At 49.7% G+C, this 25,869-nt stretch overlaps 1 protein-coding gene across 1 annotated transcript in view; it reads left to right on the top strand.

Annotated features, from left to right (window-relative positions):
• The window catches only part of FKBP4 (FKBP prolyl isomerase 4), a 503,272-nt gene that overhangs the window by 374,493 nt on the left and 102,910 nt on the right, over positions 1–25,869 (top strand). Inside the window, exon 7 of the mRNA XM_078673725.1 lies at positions 17,092–17,175. Within this exon, the coding sequence (XP_078529851.1) occupies positions 17,092–17,175 (84 nt within the window). The remainder of the gene's footprint in view (positions 1–17,091; positions 17,176–25,869) is intronic.

Genomic DNA, 25,869 nt, shown 5'->3' on the forward strand with positions numbered 1-25,869 from the left:
TACACACAGTCCAATCTGCCCTACTCCCCCAGTCTACCTCACTCCACCCCAAGCTTCCAAACTATTCCAATTTACCTCACTCATCCATTCCATTCTACCCTACTGTAATATACCCAAACTACCTCACTCCACAGTACCCAATTCCACTCCAGTCTACCTCAATCCACGACGCCACTTTTCACCCAATGTAATTCACACCAATCTACCCCAGGATATCCCACTCCACTCTACCCCAATCCTATCTGCCCCAGTCTAATCTTCCCCATTTAATCTACCCCACTCCACCCCAATATATCCCAATTCAAGCTACCCCAGTCCAAACTGCTACACTAATCCCATTCTACCCCCTGTCTACTCTATGCCAATCTACCCCATTCCACGCTTACCTTAATCTACCCCACTCCAGCTGACCCCCGCCACTAACCTTTAGCCATGCTGAACAGCATCCACACCGGTATACACAATGGCTAAAACACATTGCCGAAGCCAGTAGTTTTCGCATAGGTGAGACCTATTGGCTTTGCCAGTGGTAGTTTTTTCTCAGGTAGCAGAAATGTCCAGTGGCTGCAGCTGATAAACAATGGCAGGGTACAATAAACAGGCATTTGAGCCAAAGCATAGGACTCAGTCTAACTCAAATAATACCCGGACATAAGGGATTTGGTCATTGGGCAAGATGGCTGGTTCACCACCCCTTCTAGACAGGCAGATTTTCCCTTGGCCAGATAAAACAAGAGCAAGGTTTCTGAATCTAAGGTGTCCTTAGTCGGCTGGCAGCTTTTTCTCTACTTGTATGTAGACTTTAGTCCTTTGCCTGGAACATGAAAAATGCTTCTGAGAAGGGCAGTACAGCTCAGATTAACATGCTAGCTTCAGTTCTAAAGGGATAGCAGTTGCCTCAGCTACAAATCGTGAAGAACGCTAAAGCTGAATCCCTTGTAGGCTAAAGACCTCACATATGGCCTCTGGCCTGTGATATTGCTGCCAAAGTTGACTGTTCTAAGGATTGTTACCAATGGTGGACTCTAAATTTTGGTTGCAGGCCTTGTTTTCTCCAGGATGTTCGCTGTGCTCTTCGTTATCACTACCCTGATGCCTGTCTAAACAACTGGGACCTGCTGAAAGCCTTAGTACATTCCATACCAGTAATTTCACACCAGGGTGTCATTGCTTTTGTGATCATGATCTACTTAGTTGCATTTCATTTTTCGTATTTGAGGTGTGTAAATCAGCCAATGACACCCTACATTTCGAAACAGTTGAGAAAATGGCTGAAAGTCGTTTAGATTAGTTGTCAGAAACAAAAGCTTGAGGGCATACAGTATAATCAACCAACTAGAGCTCGTATATGATGATGTTTGTAGTTGGAACTGCAACACTACTAGTGCTGGGATGCTCCCGAGTAGCCATGCGCTTTACAAATGCCTTTCCATTCCAGCCTGAATATGTTTTTCCCTAAAGTTAGGGGGTCAGGATCTAAAAATAATTAGCAAACCATTCGATTAAAGGCTTCATTGGTGAGGTCATAAAAATAATTTAGGCGTATGGAGGGCTATCTAAGGAAGAAAAGTCCGGAGCTGATCAATTACATTTAGGATTGATTGCTTGTACTTCCTAGGAATTTAGAAAAGCAAATAACTGATCAGGAAGTCCTTCTCAGCTGCCTGTTGAAAGTGTTCAGAAATCTGACCTAATCTGTTTGTATGTTCAGTAAGGTCAGTCGATCAGAGTTGGCAGAGCAATTCTGAGAGATTTTTTGTGATGACATTGACCTGATAGGCAGCTTGTGTTCAAGAGGTGTGGGTTTTAGGACTTTACACAATCTCCCCTCCTAACTCAACACCAGTGGGTTACATCTAGTCTTGATTGTGTAAGGGTGGACTGTCTGGCTCTCTAGCCAGAGCGCTAGGCAATCTGACCTTTCTGTTGACTCCACTGACTTGCAGCAGTCTTTTTCTGAGAGACGGTGGTTTCCCTTCGTAAATAAACAGACAGTAACTACGCCGTTCTCAAGATACAACTACTAAGTGTGATGGACTGAATTAAAAAGGTCATACTGCCTTGGACGGAAATGATTAGCTAGGTGTAAATGGGTAGCATCCCCGGGTTAGTATGTTTTAAGTCTTTCATTGAAACATTTGAGCATTGCTTCTGGACTAAATTCGTTTTTGATAAATTACACAATCTAGAATAAAGTAAAAAGATGTGATAATCTCTTCTTTGTGACTAAAATGTAATAATTGACTTGGAAAAATCTGTTTAAATATGATCACTCTGAATTAACGTCTATGTTGGACTTGCATTTATTTTGCTGAGTGCAACCTTACACTTCCAAATCGAGCAAGTGTTTGCTTCAGAATTTGATCTTTTTGCAATTCTCCATATTTATAGCTACACCTGCCTGTTGGCAAACATACTGTGGCTAGTGTACTTGAAGTGTTGTTGGGTTTGGCCCATTGTGCACAAGTTACTGCTTCGTCTGCCTGTCTGAGTTTTCTACTTTTCATTTGATGGCTTGCTTCCTCATTCTTGTGTTAGTCCTGCCCAGGAGACCATTGCTGTCAGACTCTTTTTTTTTTTTTTTTCTTGTCAGAAATGTATTCTACCACTGCTGATAAGATGGCCTTGCATTGATGGCCTTGCATTACTCTGCACTAGGGAGTGTTTTATCTGCTTCCTCGTTGATGTTGGCTATTCTCTCATTCATCCTTTCAGTATTTCTGCTCGCTTGGTATTCCTGTGCTTACTCCCAAATTACTCTGTCCTACCCTGCCTGCTCTGCCAGCCAGCACAGGAGCATCCACTGGTCCTCTGTTAATCAATTTGAAACATCTGCTAGGTGACTGCCTGCCAGGGAAGACCTGGCTTGGCAGTTTGGGCTGGGGTCAAGACTGATTTGCATATGGCTGGGTCTGAACTGGGGTGGCGAAGTTAGCTAAAGAACGATGATTGATTCAAAAGGGATGTGTGACTGGGGGAGAGTGTCTAAAAAAGTTTCAGCGCTCTGTCCATCATCTCTTTGTGTTTACTTTGTTTGCCCCAAGTTGGCAGGGTATGCCCAGACGTGGGTCCCTTGCTCACTTTGCCACCGGATTCAAGCTAGCCTAGCTGATGAGAGGTGATACCCCGAAACCGGTCCCGGGATGCTTCCTTCTTACCGGTCCAGGGAGGACCTAGCTTGACAGTTTGGGCTGGACTGTTCCCATGAGGAACAGGGTCAAGACGGGTTTGCAAATGGCTGGGTTTGAACTGGGGGGGAGAAGTGAGCTTAAGAACGATGATGGGTTCAACCCAGATCTGTGACTAGGGGGGTGAGTGTCAGCGCTCTGTCCATCATCTCCTTGTGTTTGCTTTGCCTGTAAATGTGCTGCAGCAATCTTCTAATGGTGTTTCTTATATTTTAAGGAAATAAAATCTAAATAGCTGCTGTGCATGCACGCAGCAACCATTTTTTAATGGTGAATGTCACACATGATGGCAAAAAAAACCCTTATGGAAAACTAATCTGCCTGCACCTCATTATTATGATGATACCTGTTGGTTTAGCCAATGCTTGTTGAGCAAGTACATTTATTATCTGATATAGCCATGGAAAATAGAGCATATTTTAGTATGATACCATTCAGTGGACTGCTGACTAAATATAACTATTTAATCTGTTGGCAGAGACCTCCCCGCACTGCTACTGCTTAGGTTTTATTGGTACGTAGATTCAGATTGCTCATGTTAGCCTTAAGAAAGTATTGGTGCTTCTAAACATGGAGGCTGATCGTACACGTCAGCAGCAAAAAACATGTATTACTTTTACAAAGTACACCAGTGCTCACGCATCCTAATGCAATCTTTTTTTACCTACTGATAGCAAGAAATAACTTCTGTTTTCTTAGCTTTGTAAATGACTCAAGAATGTTGGGGTGAGGGGGGCGTGGCCAACAGCATGGCCGAGTAAGTCGGGAGCCTGTGCAGCTCTGGCGAGCCGACTAGATCCTATGTGCGAAACGATGACCAGTGGTCCCTTTTTCGTCACTGCAGAAAATGTAAAGGTGCTACTACGCCTGGTCACGAGTAAATGCGGGCTATGCAGTGTAAAACCACCTAAATTAAGTGGAAGCCTGAGGTGACCCTGAGAGACGCGAGGACGGACCCAAAATGGCGGCGTACCCTTGCTGAGAGAGGACCGGATGGAGCCGAAGACGCAGACACTGGTGACGGAGAGCAGCGTGAGGCGAGTGGACTGGTGCTCCGGACCCGACCGAAGACCAATCAGGGCTGAGCGGAGTAATGCCGGGGCTCATGCGGGGCGCTAAATGGCCGCGCTGATCAGGAGAGAAGCAGCGGCGGCAAAAGACTAGCAGCCAGAGACTGGACCCGGAGAGGTGGGCCAATCTGGCAGTGGGGGGAGCCGCCTTCACCCGCTTTGGCGGCCGGGGCGCCAGAGAGCGACACCGAACACTGGGGCTGACAGCGGCGCTGCACGAAGGGTGAGGAACGAAGATCCGACGTTGGAGTTGGAGGCAGGGAGACAGGGGTAAGGTGTCTGAGGCCGGAGGGGTGGAGAGAGGCCTAGTGGGCCGGTAACCGTGAAAGGAGAGGCCGCACGTCGACCCCCCCCTTCTGAAGGATCTACAACACTAAACACGGGGCTGGCGGTGGCGCTGCATGGAGGGCGGGGAGCACAGATCAGACGCTGGAGCAGGTGACAGGGGTGAGGGGTCTGAAGCCGGAGGGGCGAGGAGAGGCCTAGCGGGCCGGTAACTGAGAAAAGGGAGGCCATACATTGACCCCCACCCACCCCCCAACCCTACTGAAGGCACTGCACCCCTGGGCGGCCCTCGGCCCCGGCCAGGGGAAGGGGGGAGAGAGTGACGGAAGCCTGAAGCCCCAGAAGAAAGTACTGTGACACCAAAGAGGCCCGAAACAGGACCGGGGACACCCCTTGAAGGTAGCCGAGGTAAAGACAATACTAGCGAGAACAGATCCGGGGTGCCCGCTGGGCCGGACCACGCTGCACTTGAGTGGGTGGACTGGATTTCTCCCCGCAGACTGAAGGGCCTGCCAGGACCCGGGGGGGGTCACTGGCTATACCCAGATACCCAGGCCACCGATGAGTGGAAGAAGGGACGGAAGAAGCGAACACCAGAACCCCACGCCAGGGGACCCTGGACAGATATGCTATGGCACTTACTCCCCCCGCTCCTCCCTCCCCCCTCAGAGACACATCTGCAGAGAGCTTGCTCGGATACGGCCCTATTGATGGGGGCTATACAAGCGTCCCGGGAAGATATACAAGGCCGGTCATTTCCTGCTTTCTGAACTTTGTAGACCGGGATATGATTTTAAGAGAAGCCAGGAAACTTGGGGACATTCGTAGGAGAACACGCAGATCATGATCTTCCCGGACTACAGCCAAGAGGTGCAGAAGCAGAGGCGCTCCTTTGACACGGTGAAGGCTAAGTTGAGGGACCTACATATTCAGTATATGCTGCTCTTCCCAGCAAAACTGAAAGTTATGTATAAGGAAAAGACGTACTTTTTCACAAACTCAGAGGATGTGTGGCAATGGTTGGAGGAGCGCCCCCCCTTGGCGAGGCTGGCGATAGGGATGCGCAGGACGGCAGAGGAGGGGACCAGTGCCGGGGCCCCGTGGGGGGGTCACCAAAGACGCAGAGATTGAGACGGGCGCGAGGTAGCAGAAAGGTGACTACAACGCCTTACCCTACACAGGGATCGATCAGTCGACGGAGACGGAGGCGGAGCTCGGCATCCCCGGACCCTGGTGATCAGGTGGGATTCAGGTTTTGTTGCCTGGCCGGGAACGCCCGTTTGGAAGGGGAGGAAGGAACTGGTGGCAATTCATCTGACAGGGAGGAACCGGAGGAACAGTCAGTGCACCCACTAGTGCCGGCAATCCATGATATGGAGCAAGAATCGGCTAAGGAAGCGGGAGCCTCGCAGGAGGATATTCAGGACTCTCATTCTTGAACTTGGGACATGCTGGACAGACAAGATGCAGGCTCATAGCCGGGAAGCATGCAAGTTATTCCATCCCCTATAAATTTTGCTCTGTTGTTTATTGGTACATTTATCTTCATGTATGTAATTATTGGAGAGTGTAGTTTTCTATGTTTTCCGGTGAGAGGTTTCGGAGCCGGTTTGTAGGGGGTACTCTTGGGAGGGCGACAGACCTTCTTCACCCAGAAGTCCTATGCGTAGCACTTTGCGACGATGGGACTAGCTGGTGGTGGGAGGGGGGAGGAGGTGGAGAGGGGGGTGTAGGGGAAGAAAGCAGGTGTTACTTGTTTGGGGATTCGTGGGTGGGACGTTAGGGTGAGCACCAGAGTTTGGCTTGGGGTGGGAGTTGGGGGAGGAGGGGGATGGTTACAGCATCTCAGGATTGTCATACACACCCGAGAGCTAGACGCACTACTTCCACGACCTTTGAGCAGCCCGCACTATTATGCCTTGCATGACGCCAGATACTCGTGAGGTGGCAGCCCAGGCTCAGAAGGGGACTAAGATACTAACGTGGAATGTTAACGGCCTAGGCAGTAAGATTAAGCGAGGGTTAGTCCACGCCTATCTGAAGCGAGTGGGCCCCGATATAGTACTGCTGCAAGAAACACACCTGCAGGGCACCAAATGCGGCTTTCTGGCTAGAGGGCAGTATAAAGTACTCGCGCATGCGGGATTCACCATGGGCTCCAGGGGAGTAGCCATGCTGATTAAATAGAACCCATCTTATGTGGCAGCACAGACCTGGATAGATCCCCTGGGGAAGTATGTAAGGGTGCAGGGAAACTGGGGTAGGCAGGAGTACACAATCATATCTGCCTATGCACCGCCAAAACTGCAGGCAGGAACACTCAAGGGACTCACCAACATCCTACTGTTCACGTCAGACACCTCCATGGGGCGACTTTAACGATGTGATGGCCCCGGCACAGGACAGGGGATAGGGCCAGAGACTCGACCCCACCCTCTTTCTAAGACTATCACTACTCTGATTGGTGGATGTGTGGAGATGGCTCCACTCGGAGGGCAATGCCTACTCGTTCATCTCCGGCGCACACAAAGTATATTCAAGGTTAGATTACATCTGCATGGCCAGGCACGCCCTAAATGTAGAGGTTACGGCAGTGTATGAGGCGAGAGGTATATCGGACCACTCACCCCTGTTAGCTATGGTGGGGGGGGGGAGAAGGGATGGGAGGCGTTTGAAATGGAGACTGACTGTTTGGGACCTCCAGAATACGGAAATACTGAAAGCACTGCGGGCATATGTGAAGTTTACATTGCTAGGAATGAGGGCTCTGTCTCGTCGAGGGTGGTTTTCTGGGAAGCCCTTAAGGCTGTCCTATGCGACAGGGCCCAGAACAGACTGGCATGGTAGAAAAGGAAAGTACAGGAGGCGGTCAGATCATTGGAAGTCCAGATTCTGGACCTGGAATGCGAGCACCTGCTCACTAAAGCCCCGGGGACCCTCAGACGTCTGTCAGATGTGCAGCGCCAATATAGAGACTTGGTGACGAGAGAGGCGAAGACGCAGGCGACGCTGCATTGCTTGTATGACGTCTGGGATAAATCAGGGAGACTTCTGGCATGGCTCAGCAGGAAGGAGAGGGATGCGAGATGGGTGATGAAGGTCAGGGACGACCAGGGGAGACTGTGGCGTACGGACGAACAGATAGCCTGCACCTTTGCTGAATATTACAGAGCATTTTATGACGCTAGGGACTTGGGGTCGCAGGAGGATGCGTTGCAGTACATGGCGCACATTGAGCTCCCAGTACTGGCGGAAGAGGATCAACGAGACCTGGAGGACAGCATTATACTAGATGCAATTAAGGGAGCCCTAAGCAAACTTCGGGCGGGGAAGTCCCCGGGCCCTAACGGATTTCCTGCTGAATTCTTTAAAAAAAACAGCAAACCTATTGGCGCGCCATTTATTGGGGCTGTTCGAAGACGCAGAGCAGGAGGGAGAGTTGCGCCGGACCTCCGTTTGGCCACAATAATCCCGATATATAAAGATGGTAAGCCCGTGGACGACTGTGCGTCGTATCGCCCCATATCCCTTTTAAATGTAGAAGTAAAGCTCCTCGCGACGATACTAACTCTCCGACTGCGACGGGTGCTCCCGGGTCTGGTTCACCTAGACCAAAAGGGGTTTCTCCCTGATAGGGCCACCAGATTGAACCTTAGACGGACTCATAATTGGCTGATGGAGGTGAGCGCAAGGCAGGACCCTCACTTGTTTTTGTCCCTCGACGCAGAAAAAGCGTTTGATGCAGTCCACTGGCCCTTTCTTGAAGGGGTGCTGGTTCGGTTTCGCTTCAGACCTAAGTTTAGGAAATGGGTACAGTTGCTGTATACAGATCCCAGAGCTAGAGTTAAGGTCAATTCGGTGATGTCCGAGGACTTCCCCATAAGACGGGGGACCCGACAGTGGTGCCCCCTGTCTCCCCTGCTTTTCACTCTTACTATTGAAGTGTTTGCATGTGCGGTCCGGCAGAATGGGGACATTAAAGGTTTTAAAATAGAGCAGTCAGATACCTCGGAGGAAAAAATATCGTTGTTTATTTATTTATTTTTAAAATTTCTAAAGCGCGCAAATACCTTACGGTGTCTCGGCGCTGGAGTTCGCAGATTACAGGGGTTCCACTGACATCTTACTGATTAAAGAGCCAAGTCTTGAGATGTTTTCGAAATAAAAGTAGTGAAGAATGATGTTTGACATGGGAAGGGACTTGATTCCATAATTTTGAGGCAGCCACTACAAAACGTTTATCTCCCCATGTAGCCTTTTTTGTGTATGGAATTTGGAGCTGTTGGGCCGAAGATGAACGTAGTGTTCGACTGGGTTTATAGACTTTGATTGCTCTTTTAAAGAAATCAGGTCCATTGTTGTTCAAGGCCTTGTGAATAATGCACATGGCCTTAAACTTTATCCGGCTTCTTATTGGTAGCCAGTGAAGCTCGCGAATTATGGGAGAGATAGATGCATACTTAGGTATACCCATAAGAATCCTTGCAGCAGCATTTTGAACAAGCTGTAATTTGCTCAAAACTTGCTCCTGTGCGTTAAGCAGTAGACCATTGCAGTAATCCACCTTAGATAACACCAAGGAGGACATTAAGGTTTTACCTGCAGTTGGGGGAAGTTGGGGGTTGTATGCTGACGATGTGCTCCTGTACATCACACATCCTGCCACCGCGATCACTGCACTGTTCTTGGAACTGGATCGCTATGGTGCCCGCGCAGGCTATCCGATTAATTGGCACAAGTCAATTCTTTATGACCCCCAGGAAAGGGAGGACTGGACAGATCTGCCCGGGAGGCTGAAGACGACGGGTGAGGGGTTTATGTATCTAGGGGTGTTTGTGACAGAGGACAGCAACCTATCGTATGAGAGAAACATTAGGCGAATATTCAAAATCAAATCAAATTTACTTTATTCGGTATAAAAACAATACCATACAAAGTGCATAAAAATGACATTTCTATCATAAAAAGTTACATAGAAGTTTAGAAAACAATTATAAAAACCTATACATTAAAAAGTCTTCCAGGTCTTAGTAAAGTCATGTTTATAAATAATTTATGCAGTGCAAACAGAAATCCTGAGGAGTGTTGGTGCAACCGCCCATTCATTCACCTAGCGGGGATCATCCGTGGTTAATCTTCACCTCTAGTATTCCTCAGTCTCGCGGCCGATCTTAAAAAGTTTACTGTGCAAATTAATGTCAATGGATCTGCTGACAATTTCAAAAATAAAAGTGCCACCTTTGCCTGGTTTAGTCTACCTTGCCTTAAAATTGCTTTTCAAAGCATTGTCCGTGGGTACGCATAAAAGGGGCATAATAAAACGAAGTGGAGAGTGTCCTGCGGAGACCTCTGGTCGCAACCGCACATTCCCTTGGTCTCTATGTCTGATGTGTACCCTGCTGGAACGGCTAATAGGTGATGCAGGAGGTTCAGCCTGAATCTGGTCATTAGGAATCTGTCATGTTTGTTGTAAATGTAGGACAGATAAAATTCCATTCCTGGTGTTAGTTTGGTTAGCAGATGGGCTCTCACCGAGGATTTCATCAGTTCGTTATCCTCCTATGCATTTGCATTTTGCCTTAAAAATTCTGTCTTTATAATGCCCTTCTCTTTAGACATGAGTATGGTTGGTTCATCAAAGTACTTAACGTAACCCAACCCCTTCAAGGTTTCCCTTACATATTTAAGCCAGGGTATAAGTTGTCCCTCATCCAGGGCAATGCAGTCCGTTAATATTTGCCTGCTTAGTGTGGCTTCAGGGTTGTCCATATTTTAATCCAACAGGTTATGGGTTTGAGGCTAAGCCTCTCGCTGATGTATGTGAGGCCTAGCTCCTCATGAACAATGTGGCAAGGCGTGCTTTGTGGTACCTGCAAGACCCTTCTCAAGAATTTGTTTTCCTCTATTTGGATCTGCTTGCAATCTCTATAACCCCATACCTCACTTCCATACTGAATCTTGGCGCAACATACCGATCTGTACAGGTGCATTATTTCATTTAGTGACCAGCGGCCTAATCTTTTGGCGAAATTCATAATTGAGCCCACCGAGCTGTTTTGTGATCTACATTTGTCACTGACCAATGTTTTAAAACTAAGGTGCTTATCAAATAAGATCCCCAAATAGTTAAATGCCGGTACTTTTTCTAGTTTGTGGGATTAGATTGTAAAAGTAAAATTCCTGGATGGTTTTTTCCCTATTTCCATTACATAAGACTTGTAGAGATTTGGTGTTAGGTCCAGGTTCTCCATGAAACTAACAAAGCCAGTAATGAGTGACTGCAACCCTCGGGCAGTGCGGGCCAGAAGTACCGCGTCGTCCACGTACAGTAGGACCGGTATGCCTCTTCTACCTATACGCGGACTGTCCACCCCTAGAACTCTGAGCGCCTTATCCAATCCATTTATGTATAGAGTGAAAAGAAAAGGTGCAAGGATACATCCCTGCCTCGCACCTCTTGAACAGGGAAAGTGATTAGTTGTACTCCCCTCATCATTGTATCTGACCTGTGCATGTAGTGTTCTGGTTTAAGCACCCTCAAGATATTAATCAGACCAGGGTCAACACCCAGCTGCCCCAGGGATTTCAACAGTTTCATCCGGTTAACCCGGTCGAAGGCTGCGGTCAGGTCCATGAAGACCAAGTACACCGTCCCCTTACTTGACACGGTGTACTTGGCCACCAGGAGGTACAAGTTGAGACATTGGTCCGTTGTGGATCGACTGTTTCTGAACCCATACTGGGTATCCGAAATAATGTCGTGTTCCTCCGCCCAGTCCATTATCCGGTTAAGGATTACCTTTCCCAGGACTTTTACTGTCACGTCAACTAATGAGATCGGGCGATAACATTGAGGGTTGCTCCTATTTCCCTTTTTAAAGATCGGTACTATGATGGCCATAGACAATGACCTGGGCATCCCCGATTCTACTGATGTATTAAGAACTCTTGTAAGTATAGGTGCCCAGAGATCTACCTGGCTCTTAAAGAGATCCGGCGGGATCCCGTCAGGGCCTGGAGCCTTATTTCGTGTTAACCCATCTATACCTGCCTTGATCTCTCCCAGGGAGAAGTTTATTTTGTGTTGGTTCCATTTCCAAAATCTTGTACTGATGAGTCTTCCAAGGCACCATGATTATACAGGCTTTTGAAGTGCACCTCCCACGATTCTGCGAGGATATTGCAGGCCACCTTAGGTTTGTTTGAATCCTGGAAGCAAGGGTCGTGAATTACACGCCAGAATTCATTCATGTCCCTGCACTCTGCAGCTTCTTTTAATATCTCCCATGCCTGGGCCTGTAGCCTAGTTTTACGTAGTTTAATGGCCTTTTTATACCGTGCCCTGCAATTGACCGCCTCGCTCTTGTCTTTTGGGACAGTTTTAAGTGCCAGCTTCAATTCACGATGTGCCAATGTGCATTCGTGATCAAACCATCTAGGGTGCATTGGTTCAGGTTTTATCTTTCTACTCCTCAGTATCCCGTCAATTTGCTGCGCTGTGCATTCAAATGCACTGATCAATTCGTTCCCCTCCACCATGGGGTCTAGGCATTTCCAAATCTGAACTTCGGTATTGGTCAGGAGCGTTCTGTAAAACACTTCCCCATCTATATTTTTCCATCTCAATCTCCTACCCCGATCGGTGGCTTCAACTAGACCACCGGGATACCTTATGGCTGGGTTTGGAAGATTGGTGAGTATACCTGATAATGAGTGCTAGTGGGTTGTGGTCGCTGAATATGCTAACCTCTATACTGACACGCGTGATCATTCGTTTGAGTGTGTTGGATACAAAGATGAAGTAAATGATAGTGATTCCGACCTATAAGGGCAGGGGCAGAGACACCATGTTATCTTCCCCCCCCCTTTTAATCATACCCATCGTGTGTGCGAGGGCATATGTGCCCAGGATCTTACTTAGTTCCCTTCCCTCTTTTGAGTGTTCCAGATGCCAGCCCTTGTTCGTTGGACATGAGATAAGACCTCCCGCACCCTGTTTCATAGAGGGGCACTGGTGGCAGTTAAAATCACCCATTAATATTAAATGGGGGGGTGTATTCCCCATCTCCTCTATACCAGCCAGCCTGACATCTAACTCGCACTGTGTTGGCATTAGTTGTCCTGCCACTACGGCGTTATAAAAATGTATTATAATTAATTTTAATCCCTTCTTACTCAACCTAATTCCCTGCGTGATTTCCAAGTTCCAACCCAAGTCTTCCCAAGACCCTTGCATTGTCAGATCCACATAGGTGATCAAACCACCCTTTGCCCGCCCCATAGTAGTTTTACGTGCCGGGACAAAAATCATTTTGTATCCGTCTAAATGGGGAGCACTGAGATTAGTTTCCCAGGTTTCCTGGAGGCAGATGATATGGAATGTTCTTATGTAATCCAACCATTCTTTGTCATGTATTTTGGCCGATAGTTCTGCAATATTCCATGAGACAGCTCTAATCCCATTGGAATCAGGACTGTCGGAACTAATCTCAGTTGGACCCATCCCAGCAATTGGACCCATCCCTGGTGTCTCCAGATGCCTTCACTGGTGGGTCAGTACCCTCCCTCGACTGATCCCCTTGCACTTCCACAGTGGTAGGATTACTATGATTAGTAGCCTGAGCTTTTCCTATTACTTCATTCCTAAAGGGTCTTTCTTGTCTTGTTGCCTCATCGCCTCCCTCCCCCGCACGCTGTCAGTCTAGTTCATCCAAAATGAATGCGCTGGTGAGTGGGGCATATCTATTAGTTGCTGGTTTAAGCCCGTCCTCCCATCCCGGGGCATTCCTCGGCCGCCTTTGGCCTGCATTGCCTGCCTCTCTAAGTGTGCCCCTATAGAAGAAACTTAAGGGCACAATTTTAATGCAAGACTCACCATCTACCTCATGTATACCCCACTGACGGGGAAAAAAGCAGGTCCCTAACTAGCTCTGGGTTGCTATAGTTTATGATAACACAGTCCCCTGCGAACTTCTTCTTGCTAGATCCTATCCATGCCACCCTCCTTGCCATGAGAATGTGCCTGTGGTGGAGTATGCTTGCGTTTGTATTTTTGGCCATCCAATTTGCTGCCTTGTTAATCAGGGAACTAGTGGTTTCTACTCTGTCCTGGCTACATGCTGGAACCCCTGTCAGCACAATGGTGTAGGGGCAGCATGCCGGTGGTAAGTCCAGGATCTCAAGACTCTTGAGTACTAGGTACATGGTCCGTTGGATTTATGTTTATGGCCGTGGCAGTCTCCTTTCTTCCCTCGTCAATTATGGTGGCTAAAGGGGGGTTGTGGGTCTTACCTGCCCCGAGCTTATTGGGCTCCTGATGTTTGCCCTTAATCCCTCCTTCGCTCCCTCTTTCCCGCCTGTGGTCTTGTCACCCTGGCGGTTGTCCTCCGCTGTTCCCTTGTTAATGCTAGCTGGCTCTGGGTGATGCAGGTGCCCTAATCTCCCCTCCACCTCCCGTGCACTAATCGCAGCTGATTGTCCCCTGTCCTGCTCTAGTAACCTGCAAATTTTCCCTTCTAGTCTGTTTATTTCTTCCAGCACAGGCCCAAGGTGTACAATTAGAAGTGCTTCCAGCTCTAGCGCCGCGGCAAATCCCTGGGGCCAATCCTGCCCCGCACAATTTGGGAGCTTTGACATATTGTGCTTGCAGTTCCCCCCCTCAGCAACTTTGTTGGTCTTGTCTGCCCCTTTTCGTTTAGATGTAGCTTTGGGTCGTGTTGTGTGTGGCTTGCCCTTAGCTAGATTACCAGTTGCCTTAGTGACAGCTGACGGGACGACTAGAGGAGCAGAATGTGTGGAGAGTGGGGACGTTTTGGAGCGTGTGACCACTTCCCTTACTGACCCTGGCGATGAGTCTATTTCACCTGCGTCCACTGGTATTGGGGTCGACCCTTCCCCCAATCCACTCGGTCCCACCAGCCCCCGGGGTGTGACTAGGTGCCCATTTCTTTCACATATGGGGGTTTGTGCAGGGTTTAGTTCTGTTCCGTTTCTCTCACTCGACTCGCCGGCTGTTTGTGCAATTGGGTTGGAGTGGACTTGTGCTTCAGTATAGGGACTGGGTATAGTTTGCGCAGGATTAGACTGATCTAGGAGAATGTCAGCTCTTGGGGACGGGCAAGTCGCTAAATTGCCCAAAGAGGATCGTTTCGGTGCAATTAATGTGTCCAATGATAATCGTTTTTCCGTTAGCATTATTTCGTGCGTTAGAACGGATTCTGCTCACGTAATGAAGGCGTCCAAGGTCCCCCTCACTCCCCCCTGCTTTAAACTGTGTGGGCTTACATTTCGCCATAATAAGGACTCAGAGGATCACTGGTTTGCTGTGAGTAGTAAACAGTACCGTAGTCAATTTGCTTCGGTCAGGCGTTCGTTGTGCTGCCGGAACGTGCTCTATGTGTATCTCCCCTGGGGCAATAACAGCAGTATACAAGTCCAGGGGCGAGTTTTAGGGGGTAGCCCAGGCCAGCCTCCTTTGGCATCTGACGGCCACAGACGGCCCGCCCTTTGCCCGGGCTTAGCCCGGTGTTGCCCATACGCGGCCCACGACGCGGGAACACTTGCGGTCTTTTCTGCGCCTGCTGGTGCGAAAGCTACGTGGGCGGCGACCTGCCGCAAGGGCACCTGGGGGCTCTAGTTCCCCCCCGCTCGGCTGCCACGCACCAGATGAAGAAAAGCAGCGGCAGCGGAGGGGACCGACGGCAGAAATCCCACACTGTTCGGGAATGCCCAAAAGAAATCAAGGGTCCAAAAAAAGCTCCGAGGGCTCCGGAGTGCTGGTTAGTTTGTTTATGACTGGTCTCCGGAATATTCAATAACTTTACCGAGGATGTGGCTAGATGGCGGATGCTCCCCCTCACGATTCTAGGCCGTGCAGCTATGTTTAAAATGATGGCGCTCCCAAGGTTTCTGTACGCCTTCCAGAATGAGTACTTCCCCCTTCCACGCAGGGTGTTCCTTGACATAAATGCGGAACTGAGGGCCTTATTGTGGCTGAGGAAACAACCCCGGGTGGCATTGGCGACCTTACAACGACACCAATACAATGGTGGAATCTCAGTGCCTAATATAGAAGCATATTATTGGGCAGAACACCTGGTGTCTATCAACGATTGGATACACACCCCTGCCACGCACCCCACTTACGCTCTGGAGAGACGCGGCATGGCGCAACACACGTACATTCACTACCTCTATGGGGGCAAGGGGAGAGATATATTGCTTTCTGCCACCAGAGTAACCCTAGGGATCTGGGAACAGGCGACAAGGACCATAGGATGGGGGCGAAAACTGACGAGCCAGACACCAATATGGAGATGTGCCTGGCTGAAGGAACTAGGTAAATTACGGGGCTTCCAAAGATGGGATGTCATAGGAATATCGGTGATAGGCTACTTGATGAAAAAAGGGGCACTGAAGTCATTCCCAGCATTGAGGGTGGAGTACGGGCTGCATCACACACAATATTTCAAATATGCACAGCTGCGCCACGCCTGGCTTCCTGAGTACGCACCGCTGGAGGGACGCCATCTGCAGGAACAAATCCCGGGTAGGGCAGTCTCTCTGACCTATAGAACCTTGATGAATAACATACCAGATGGTCTAGTAAAACTCAGAAGAAACTGGGAGCGGGATGTAGGGAAATGGTTACGGTGGACTGGGATACAGTCCTGATGCACCCGAGAGAGGTTGCCATTAAGTCCCGCCTACGGCTTATTCAGTATAAAATCCTACACAGAACCTTCTATGATAGAACACGCCTTTATAATATGGGACGGGCTAGTGACCCGAACTGCCTGAGATCTGGCCGGGATAGGGGGGATTTTTATCACATTATCTGGTCATGCCCTGAAATTCAGACTTACTGGGTGGAGGTCCTGAGAGAGCTTGGAGAGGTCCTGGAGATTACCCTGCCGTTAGACCCAAAATTGGTTTTATTGGGTATGACAAATGATATAGACCTGAATCGTCCAGTATTGATCTTTTTAGTCCTGGCTTTGGTGGTGGCCAAGAGAGACGTGGCGAGGAAATGGGGGGTCGCAACACTGCCACGGCTGGAGGAGTGGAGGAGAGGTATGGATTTATATATGGCAACCGAACGGATCACATATAAGGCAATGGGATGTCCTAAAAAGTTTGGTAGAGTGTGGGGCAAATGGCGCCGATACCACGGACTGGACGGAGGACTCTGATCTAGAGGAGGAGAGAGGTCTTGCTGCCCCGGACAGGGGGAAGTTCATTGACTGGTATTATGCTGCAAGAGATGGGGGCCTGGGGGGAGACCTGTTGCCTTCAGTTGTAGCGGAGAACTGTACACTGTTTTTAGAGGTGGAAGATGGAGGGTGGGTGGACGAAGGATGGGGTCTGATGATCAATTGTGACATGCTTGTTATGTTTGTACACTTTGAAAAGCAAATAAAAACTATTTTAAAAAAGAATGTTGGGATGAGGCTGTAACTCTGTGTGCTATTTTTTTGTAGTTCTCTGCTCTTTACAGTGAGATGCAAATGTCATCAATTGCTCTTACTGGAATATTTTTATCTGTACAGGCAAAAGAATCTTGGGAGATGAATGCTGAAGAAAAACTGGAACAGGGAGCCATTGTGAAAGATCGAGGGACCCAGTATTTTAAGGTACTTTTTCAAGATTTACATTATAATAATGTTTTTTATTTGCATTTAAAACAAAAGAAATAATATGGGCTTTCCAACCTGCCTTAAATATCCTACCTCCTAATCAGAACCACATCCCACCCTCTCAACCTATGTCCCTATACAGAATTTGGAGACCCTGTAATCTTTCTTAGCTTATGGATGTTGAGGTTTAGCTAGCTAGGACGGTAATTTCCAATTGGTTTCAAGCTCGTGAGTCTGACGGTCACCACCAGCGCACACCTCTAGCTCATCATTATTCTTTTTGCAGTTGACCATTAGACTTGAATATAGGTGGGCCCATATGTATTGCCACCTAAACTGATCTTCCAACTCGGGGCACTCACAGGCCTTAAACTTCTTGACAAATAGTCCTGTGGTGCCGTGAATCTCTTGTCCCTCAATTACTTGAAATTCGGATAAGATCTTAAAGCTAATATTGATCCTCGCAAACTGATGGCCCTTCTATATCAATCTACATCCATTGTCCTGGTAATAAAATTAGTTTGTTCCCACTCCTTGTACAGTGAGGTAGGGTCTGAGTATTTTGACCATAGTCACAAGTGAGCGCGCTGAACCTAAAAAAAAAAACAGAAGTATGCAGCAGTGCTGCAAGGCACTCTGTATTGACACTGATCAAATAAACTGCGCTATGTGGTCATAGGCAAATTGGTCATACAAGTGCATGATCCTAGAAGGGTCAGTTTGGGAACAGAGGGCAACCTCCTAAGATGTCAGTTTGGGAATGGGTAATGAAATTAAAGAGTGTCTGTCCTCTGTGAAGCTCAAGGTTCAAGTGGCTCTGATGCCAGTGGGTCTCTTAACATGTTCTTGTGCTGCTTATGGTGGGTGGTGGACCAAGCATTGACCATTCCCCTGACAACCTAATGAATCCCGATTCCCCCCCGTATACATTTTATTTTTTTTAACTGTAATTCATATTTATTAGATATGTAGTGCCACAGTTTCTCTGAGATAAGGTACTGACTTCCAATTTCAAGCATGCCAGTCACACAGGCTTTGAGTCTCTAGTGGGCAGACCACACCAACAAGTCAACCTCTTCTAGTCCACACCAGCAGTCTCGTCCTCATGCAGGGTTGGCTCACTCCTTCCAGCTTGATCATGCAGGAGTTCTTGGGTTTTCAGGACATTTTAGGCAGTTATTCATCGGCATCGAACTCCAGATGATGTCCCCTCACCTCTTGGAAGCTGCCTGTCAGTGGACAGCAGCCTTTGTTCTCTAGTAGTTCTCCAGGTACTCCATGGAGCACCCCATCCTTGGCTACAGAGAACTTGGAACTGAAACAAGTGGGGCAGCAGCTGCTGTTCCTATATTGGAATAGCAGGCGTGGAATGTAGATTCTGTTTGCCTTTCCGGAACCAGTTTGAGTTGGCTCTCTTCATCTGCCTTTCTTCCAGCCTCGGTCTTTATCATAAGTAATGCTGTTCCCAGCAGAGTAGTCTCTTGGATTGGAGCACCCACAAAGGGGTGTATGCAGTCTGCTCCTGCCTTTCAATATAAACACCTGATAGTTATCAGGAAGAGACAAAGGGCTGCTCCCCTTCAGAACTTTGACATAACTCTACCACAGTTCTAAACAATAAAACACTCACAGTAAGGACTGTCATGCGTCTGCTAGAAAGGATTGCATCTTGCATTGCTATAGTTCCCCATGCAAGGTTACACATTCGCCCTCTACAGCAATGTTTAACTCAACAGTGGTCTCAGTCACAGGTTCACCTCGAAGATCGCGTGAAGATAGAATTCTATACTCCCCTTTCTTTGCAGTGGTGGCACACCAACAATCTGTTTAAGGGGGCAGCCTTTTCTAGACCCAGTTTCTCGCATCAGTCACACCACAGACTCATCAAACACAGGTTGGGTGCCCAACTACAAGACTTGAAAGTACAAGGTCTGTGGGATGTCAAACATCAAGCTCTATACATCAACTACCTGAAGCTTCAGGCAGTATTTCTAGCACTGAATGCTTTCCTTCCTTTCCTGTTAAACAAGATTGTCCTCATCCGGACGGACAGTATGGCAACCATGTTGTTATTTACAAAAAAGGGGGAGAGGCACAGTCTTCACAACTATCACACAAGTCTCAGACCATATGAAATTGGGCTCTTCCCCATAGCATTCACCTACTGGTGGAATGTCTGCCTGGGTAAGAACTACTTTGCAGACCTGCTCAGCAGCATTCAGCAAAAACAACAGTTGATGGACAGAATGCAGTGACGTGGAGAGCACGGGACTCACGTCTGAGCATACTACCCTTCCCACTCGGGGTGACAAATGCAAAAACAACAGTTGATGGACAGAATGCAGAACAATGTCATACATTCATCCCAGTACAGAGATCTGGGCCTAAATCTATTTTTTTTTGCTCACCACACCACCCCAGTTCAGCAACAGACCCACGAGTGGGAAATCCACACAAGTCCTCTTGCACAAACTTCTTCTCCAGATATCCACACTCACTATTCAAGGGCAATACACTATGGATGAGTTGGTCAGGGATACGCTTTTCCACCTCTCCTTCTCACTCTCATTCGATTTCTGGTTCTGAATCTTAAGCAAACCTCTCACCATGAATTCATATCTATAGCATAGATCGCCGCCTAGTGTTGGGTCCGGATGATTGTACATTGTTGTCCTGGAAGAGTCTTCGAAGTATCACGAGATAGGTGGCTCCTCCCCTGGACTACAGTGCGCATGGGCATCGACTCCATCACCAGATTGGTTTTTTCCGCCATTGGGTTCGGATGTAATTTCGTTATCTCCAGTTTGGAATCAACAAACTTTTTCGAGGCCCGAAGGCCTTTTTCGAACCGTCTGTATTGTTTGCGTTCGGTGCCCAGTTATGTTCCGACTCAGTTCCCGAGTTGGACATCCGGGGAGTCGCGTGGCTCTACGATGATCGAGGCCCAGTCGACGCAGCAAGACCTTCGACGACACAACATGGAACGGAGCCCGTTCAAGAAGTGTCCCGTGTGCGGATCGAAGTATCCCCACATCGACGTCCACCCGGTGTGCAACAAGTGCCTGTCGCCGGACCACGATGAAGCCAGCTGTATGGCGTGTTCCAGGTTTCGTTCGAAGAAGACGATTCGGCTTCGGCGCGCGGCGCGCATGGAGGCCCGGCAGACGGCCCCGGCACCGGTGGACATCTTCGTCAACGAAGAAGCAGACGAACACGAAGTTCAGATGCAGATTCCACCTCTGGCGGTGGAAATCGACTACGACTATGTAGCGGATGTCGAAGGCCTAGAAGTAGAAGTCGTCGTCGATGAGGTAGGAGACGACAATGAGGCCTACGGGGCCATGGAAGATAGCTCAGAGGAAGAGCTATGCCCTGTTCGAACAATTACGAAGGCTCAGGTCGAGGGATGGCCAAACAGCCTTCCCCAAGACCTTCTACCAGGATCCACGGCCCCGCCTCCAGGCCCGGCAACGGACACTTCGGCGGAGCCGCCATTGTTGAAAACGAAACCGAAAGTGAAACCATCGGTGTTGACAAGACCGAAAGTGGTTGAGACGCAATCGAAACCGAAGACGTCTGCTCCTCTGTCGACACCCTCGTCTTCCGAGGTGTCGGGACAACCCAAGACGAAGAAAGCTATCGACCCGGTAAAGTCTGGCAACGGCACCGAGCCGAAGGTGGTCAAGGGCGTTGAGCCGAAGTCCAAGAAGGGCATCGAGCCGGAGTCAAGCAAGAGCATCGAGCCGAAGTCCAAAAAGGGCGTCGAGCCGAAGTCCAGCAAGGGCGTCGAGCCGACGACTGGGGCCCCGAAACCAGGAATCCAGGCCGCCGATCCGACACAGCCGGCGTCGACGTCTGCTGCCACGGAAGGAGGGCATAGCGCCCCTAAGAAGGATGCTCCTACGCCTCGGACGGAAAAGCCCAAGCCATCGACGCTCGAGTCTTCACATGTTAGTGGATCGAGATCGTCTGTCGGGTCGACGATGCCGTCCGCTTCCTTTACGAAGCAGGTCTCGGACTCCCTAAAACGCATCAGGGACAAGGCTTTGGCGGAAGAATCAATGACACCTTCCACCCCGAAGCAATCGGTCCCAACGCCAAAGTCTTCGACGCCAATCCTCTTCACGTTGCCGCCGAAAGTGGCACCGAAGGCCTTCGCACTACGATCGGTGCCCGAACCGCACTTACAGGGATCTGCGGGGTCGAAGCCAGCTCACCCGGCTGGGGGCTTGAAGCATCGACCACCCTTGGTGGAGGAGCAGTCGGCTCATTTCATCGATGCCGACACCGGGAAGCTTACGCTTTACAAAAGAAAGATCACGGCAGCACAGCCTTTGGAGTCATACACGATTCCTCTAAAGCGCAAGAAGCCCGATTCAGATTCACCTGTGTTGGTCGAGCCACTGGTTCCTCGGACTGCACGACTTGCCACACCCTCACCCACTTATTCTGATGTGGAGGATGCTGGGGATGAGGACGAGGAATACAACTTTCCTGCCAACACGGATCCTGATGAACAACAGGACTCATGGGTGGGGGCAGGAGACCAAGGGGATCAGCAGACCGCCCATGACCCTCAGGTGTACAACGTCAAGACCTCTCCCACTGAGGATTCTGCGGCATTTAATGCCTTAATTGAAAGGGCGGCTAAAAACCACGACGTGGAGCTCCACGCTGACCCTGTGGAGCTGGACTTCCTCTTTGACACTTTTTCTACAGCTGAAAAGACTGTAAAGACTCTCCCAATGCTGAAGGGGGTCCTAAAACATGCTGCGGACATTTTTAAGGAACCCACGCGGTCAAGGGTAGTCAACCCTAGAATTGAAAAAAAATACAGGCCGGCACCTGGCGACCCTACCTACATCAAGGGCCAGTTGCCATTAGACTCTCTGGTCGTTTCTAATGCCCGCAAAAGGGCGAATTGGCAAACCACTTGTGAAGCTCCTCCCCCGGACAAGGAATCCAAAGTGTTGGAGGCATCAGGAAAGAGAGTAGCAGCTCAGGCGGCCAATATCTGGCGTATCTCTAACACGCAGGCACTCTTGGCTAGATACGACAGGGCACACTACAACACACTAGAGACCCTGTTGCAACATCTACCTGACCAATATAAAGAGGCAGCGGAGATGCTTATCCAGGAAGGGAAACTCATCTCCAACGCTTCCATTAAGTGTGCCCTAGACGTTGCGGACACTGCAGCCAGGGCAATTAACACCAGTGTGATGTTGAGACGTCAGGCATGGCTCAGAATCTCCGGGTTTATGCCGGAGATACAGACCACCATCCTCAACCAGCCGGTAAACACTGACAGATTATTTGGTCCTGAGGTGGATACCACCCTGGAAAAAATAAAGAAGGATACCGAGACTGCTAAGTCCATGGGAGCTCTCCAGTCCCAACAATTTAGAGGGAGCACTTTTCGTCGCTCAGGCAATAGGTGTTTCCAGAGGCCAAATGTCACAGCAAACGCAATTCAATAAAGGTGGGGCGCAATCCTCTTACACCAAGCAAAATAGAGGAGGGTACCGGGGCAACAGCGCCAAGGGCAGAGGTCGAGGTAACAACAACTCCCGCTCCTCCGCCTCCAACAAACAGTGACGCCCTGTCACTGCCCCCAACCATACTACACCTGTCGGGGGGAGACTCCAGCGGTTCCTGCCAGTCTGGAAATCCATCACCACAGACAGGTGGGTCAGAAACCTTATCCAGTTCGCTTATTGTCTGGAGTTAACATCCACTCCACCCAACATGCCACCAAAACACCGTCCTATGTCCGCGGAGCATTTGCACTTATTGCAGCAGGAGGTACTCGTCATGCTGCAAAAAGGGGCAATCGAGCTCGTGCCGGTGGAGGAAGAAGGCACAGGAGTGTACTCCCTGTACTTCTTTTTTTTTTTTTTTTTTTTTTTTTTTGAAGACCTTTATTTGCATCATTAGGATAAACATGTACGGGCCTACAACCAATCCGGCCGGCCACAAATCAAAAACAATCAAGAGGCAACACGAGGCCAGGTGGCAGGCAAGCAAACCTAATCGAACAAGGCTAGAAATGGGATAAGCAGCAATAACGGCCCAACATCAGGATCAATGAGGTCTATTTTATAATGAGGGGACAAGGCTCATGGCTGACTAACAAATACGGAAAAACCCAGAAACAGGATTATACCCATGCCAGAACGAGAGGAGGGGGAGGGGGGGGTGGGTGGGGGGGAGGAGGATGTAAGGGCATGATACGACCATAGCACAAAACAGACGCAAAATGTAGTGGAGAAGCATACAAGTGCTACCAAGATCTAATGACCCCCACCCAATAACACGCTAACGGAGGCAAGGGGAACGGAAAAATGTACGAAGCAAGCCCACTTCCCACAATACGAGCCTGGGAAAAAGGGGGAAGGGGGGGGGGGGGGGGGGGGGAAGGGGGGGAAAAATAAGAAAGAAACTAGGGGGAGGAAACCAAAAAAAGGACAGAAAAAGGGGAGGGAAAGGAAGGGAGAAGAACAAAATAAAGAAAAATAAAAGTGAAACACAATCGTGCGAGACGGGCGCCACCCCGGGCCAAGCAACCCGTGGCTAATAGTACAGAAGAAAGTGGTAGCTGGCGAAAAAAAGGGTATGGCAATCGCAACGAAGCATCGAAACCGAGACAAGTGGCAAAGCAATAGACCCCAACCCACCCAAGCCTGAGAAGCGAGGACAGAAGCGGCACCGCTATAAAGGGATAGAAAAGGGCCATAGAACCAAAAGAAAACATCTGAAAGACCCCACCCACCCGTCCCACCCCGCACCCCTGCAGAAGGCTACGGCCTACCCTCCAAACAGCGTGCCTGTCGCCCTAATCCGAAACCCGAAATATAGTGAAAGAAAAGTAAAGGAAGAAGACAAAAAGAGAAGGAGATGAAATACAAAACAAAAAAATAAAGTGTGAGGGAGGAGCCAGAGGATATGAGCAAACACATTCGGCCACGACCCTCCCCGGCCAACAAATGAATAAATATCAAATCAGTACTACACCTTCACATACAGCAAGAACCACAAGGAGGGGGAGGAGGGAGAGATCGTAACGTTTCCCCGTGTCGGGAATACAGACATCAATGCAACGGGCCGGTAGACCAGCAAACTATCATGTCATGCAACTCACCCCCAACCCTTCCTGATCACGAAACCAACCCAATCAAGGATAATGTGGAGCGGACCACCCAGCAAAAAATAATCATAACGTAGTCCAGAGTCACGATAATGATATAAATCAGGTAGAGCTTTCGTACGGAGGGAATACAAAAAGTCAATTAAGCAAGTCAATTGTAGCAGTAACGACAAGGCAAGCAAAGGCAAGCCGGAGTCCAGGTGCGCAGTTCGACAGTACAAAGGTATCCCTCCAGAACAAAAGTTCGAATCCAACAAAGCGGGAGCAAACAGCGGCCCACCATGAGTCCCAGGCACCCGGGAAGGAGCAGATCTCCGCGGCGTGTGGAAGTCCTCGGAATCCAGGCGACGAGGAAGCAGAGGGTCAAAAGTCACCGGCCCATCCAGCGGCCGAAGAACAACAGCAACTCCCGGCGCAGCCGAAGGGGGTGAAGCAATGGCGGCATCAGGGCGATAGGGGTGCATGAAAGAGCGGCGGCCCAAAATGGCGGCGAGCCACACGGGGTCAGCAGAAGCACCGGGGGCCAAGACAGCATACAATGACATCAAGGCGTCCAGGACATCTCCGGGCGTGGGCGCTCGAGTACACACCCAGGCCTCTGCACAATCCGGCCGGCAAGGAGCATCGGTGCAGAGCGGAGTGTCCCCCACGTTGTCGGCAGCCATCTTGTGAGTTTCGCCGCCCCAAACTCCACCGTGGGCCCCCAAACAGTTCCCAAATGTAGGACTTTACAGACCCCCGGAGGCTCCCAACAACGGCCTCACCGGCACAGGATGGGAGAGCGCCCGATGGGGGGGATCCTCTCCGAACAGCGGCAGGCCCGCCAGGCGCGGGGTCCAGGACCGCCGGACAGGACAAAGGCGAAGGGACCCCTTCACACGGTCAGCCCCCAACACAGCTCATCCCCCTCCAGCCGCACGGCCCAGTCATCGGGCTGGTTCAGGATCTCCGGGGCACACGCACAACGGTTCCCACCAGTGGCTCACTTTCGCGGCCGGGGCCGGCAATCTCTTCTCCGCCGGTCGGGTCTCGCAGGAATCTCTTCTCCGCCGGTCGGGTCCCGCAGGCGAGGTCCCGGTCTCGAGCGCCCGGAGGCCCCAATCTCACCGAGAGCACAGCCGCGGATCCACAGCACCCAGGGACCTCCGGATCAGACGGTGAGTAAGAGTGGGTGTTCAAAGTTCGAATTCTGTATGGAAGTAGCGTCGCAGTGCAGGATATATGACGGGATAGTCGAAGTTAGCCGGAGGGTCGACGGAGCCGAGCTAAAAGGCGGCCATTACGTCCGTGAGCTAGGCTCCTCCCCCTCCCTGTACTTCTTAATCCCGAAGAAGGACGGGTCCCTCAGACCCATACTGGACCTCAGACCCCTAAATCAGTACATTCTATCAGAACACTTTCATATGCTCACACTGCAGCAGGTTCTCCCGTTGCTCAATCAGGGGGACTTCCTCGCGACCTTGGATCTCAAGGATGCCTATTTCCACATTCCACTGCATCCATCACACAGAAAATACCTCAGGTTGACCATTCAGGGTCACCAT

Source organism: Lissotriton helveticus, chromosome 1_1 (genome assembly GCF_964261635.1).
Source record: "Lissotriton helveticus chromosome 1_1, aLisHel1.1, whole genome shotgun sequence".
Classification (NCBI taxonomy): Eukaryota; Metazoa; Chordata; class Amphibia; order Caudata; family Salamandridae; genus Lissotriton; species Lissotriton helveticus.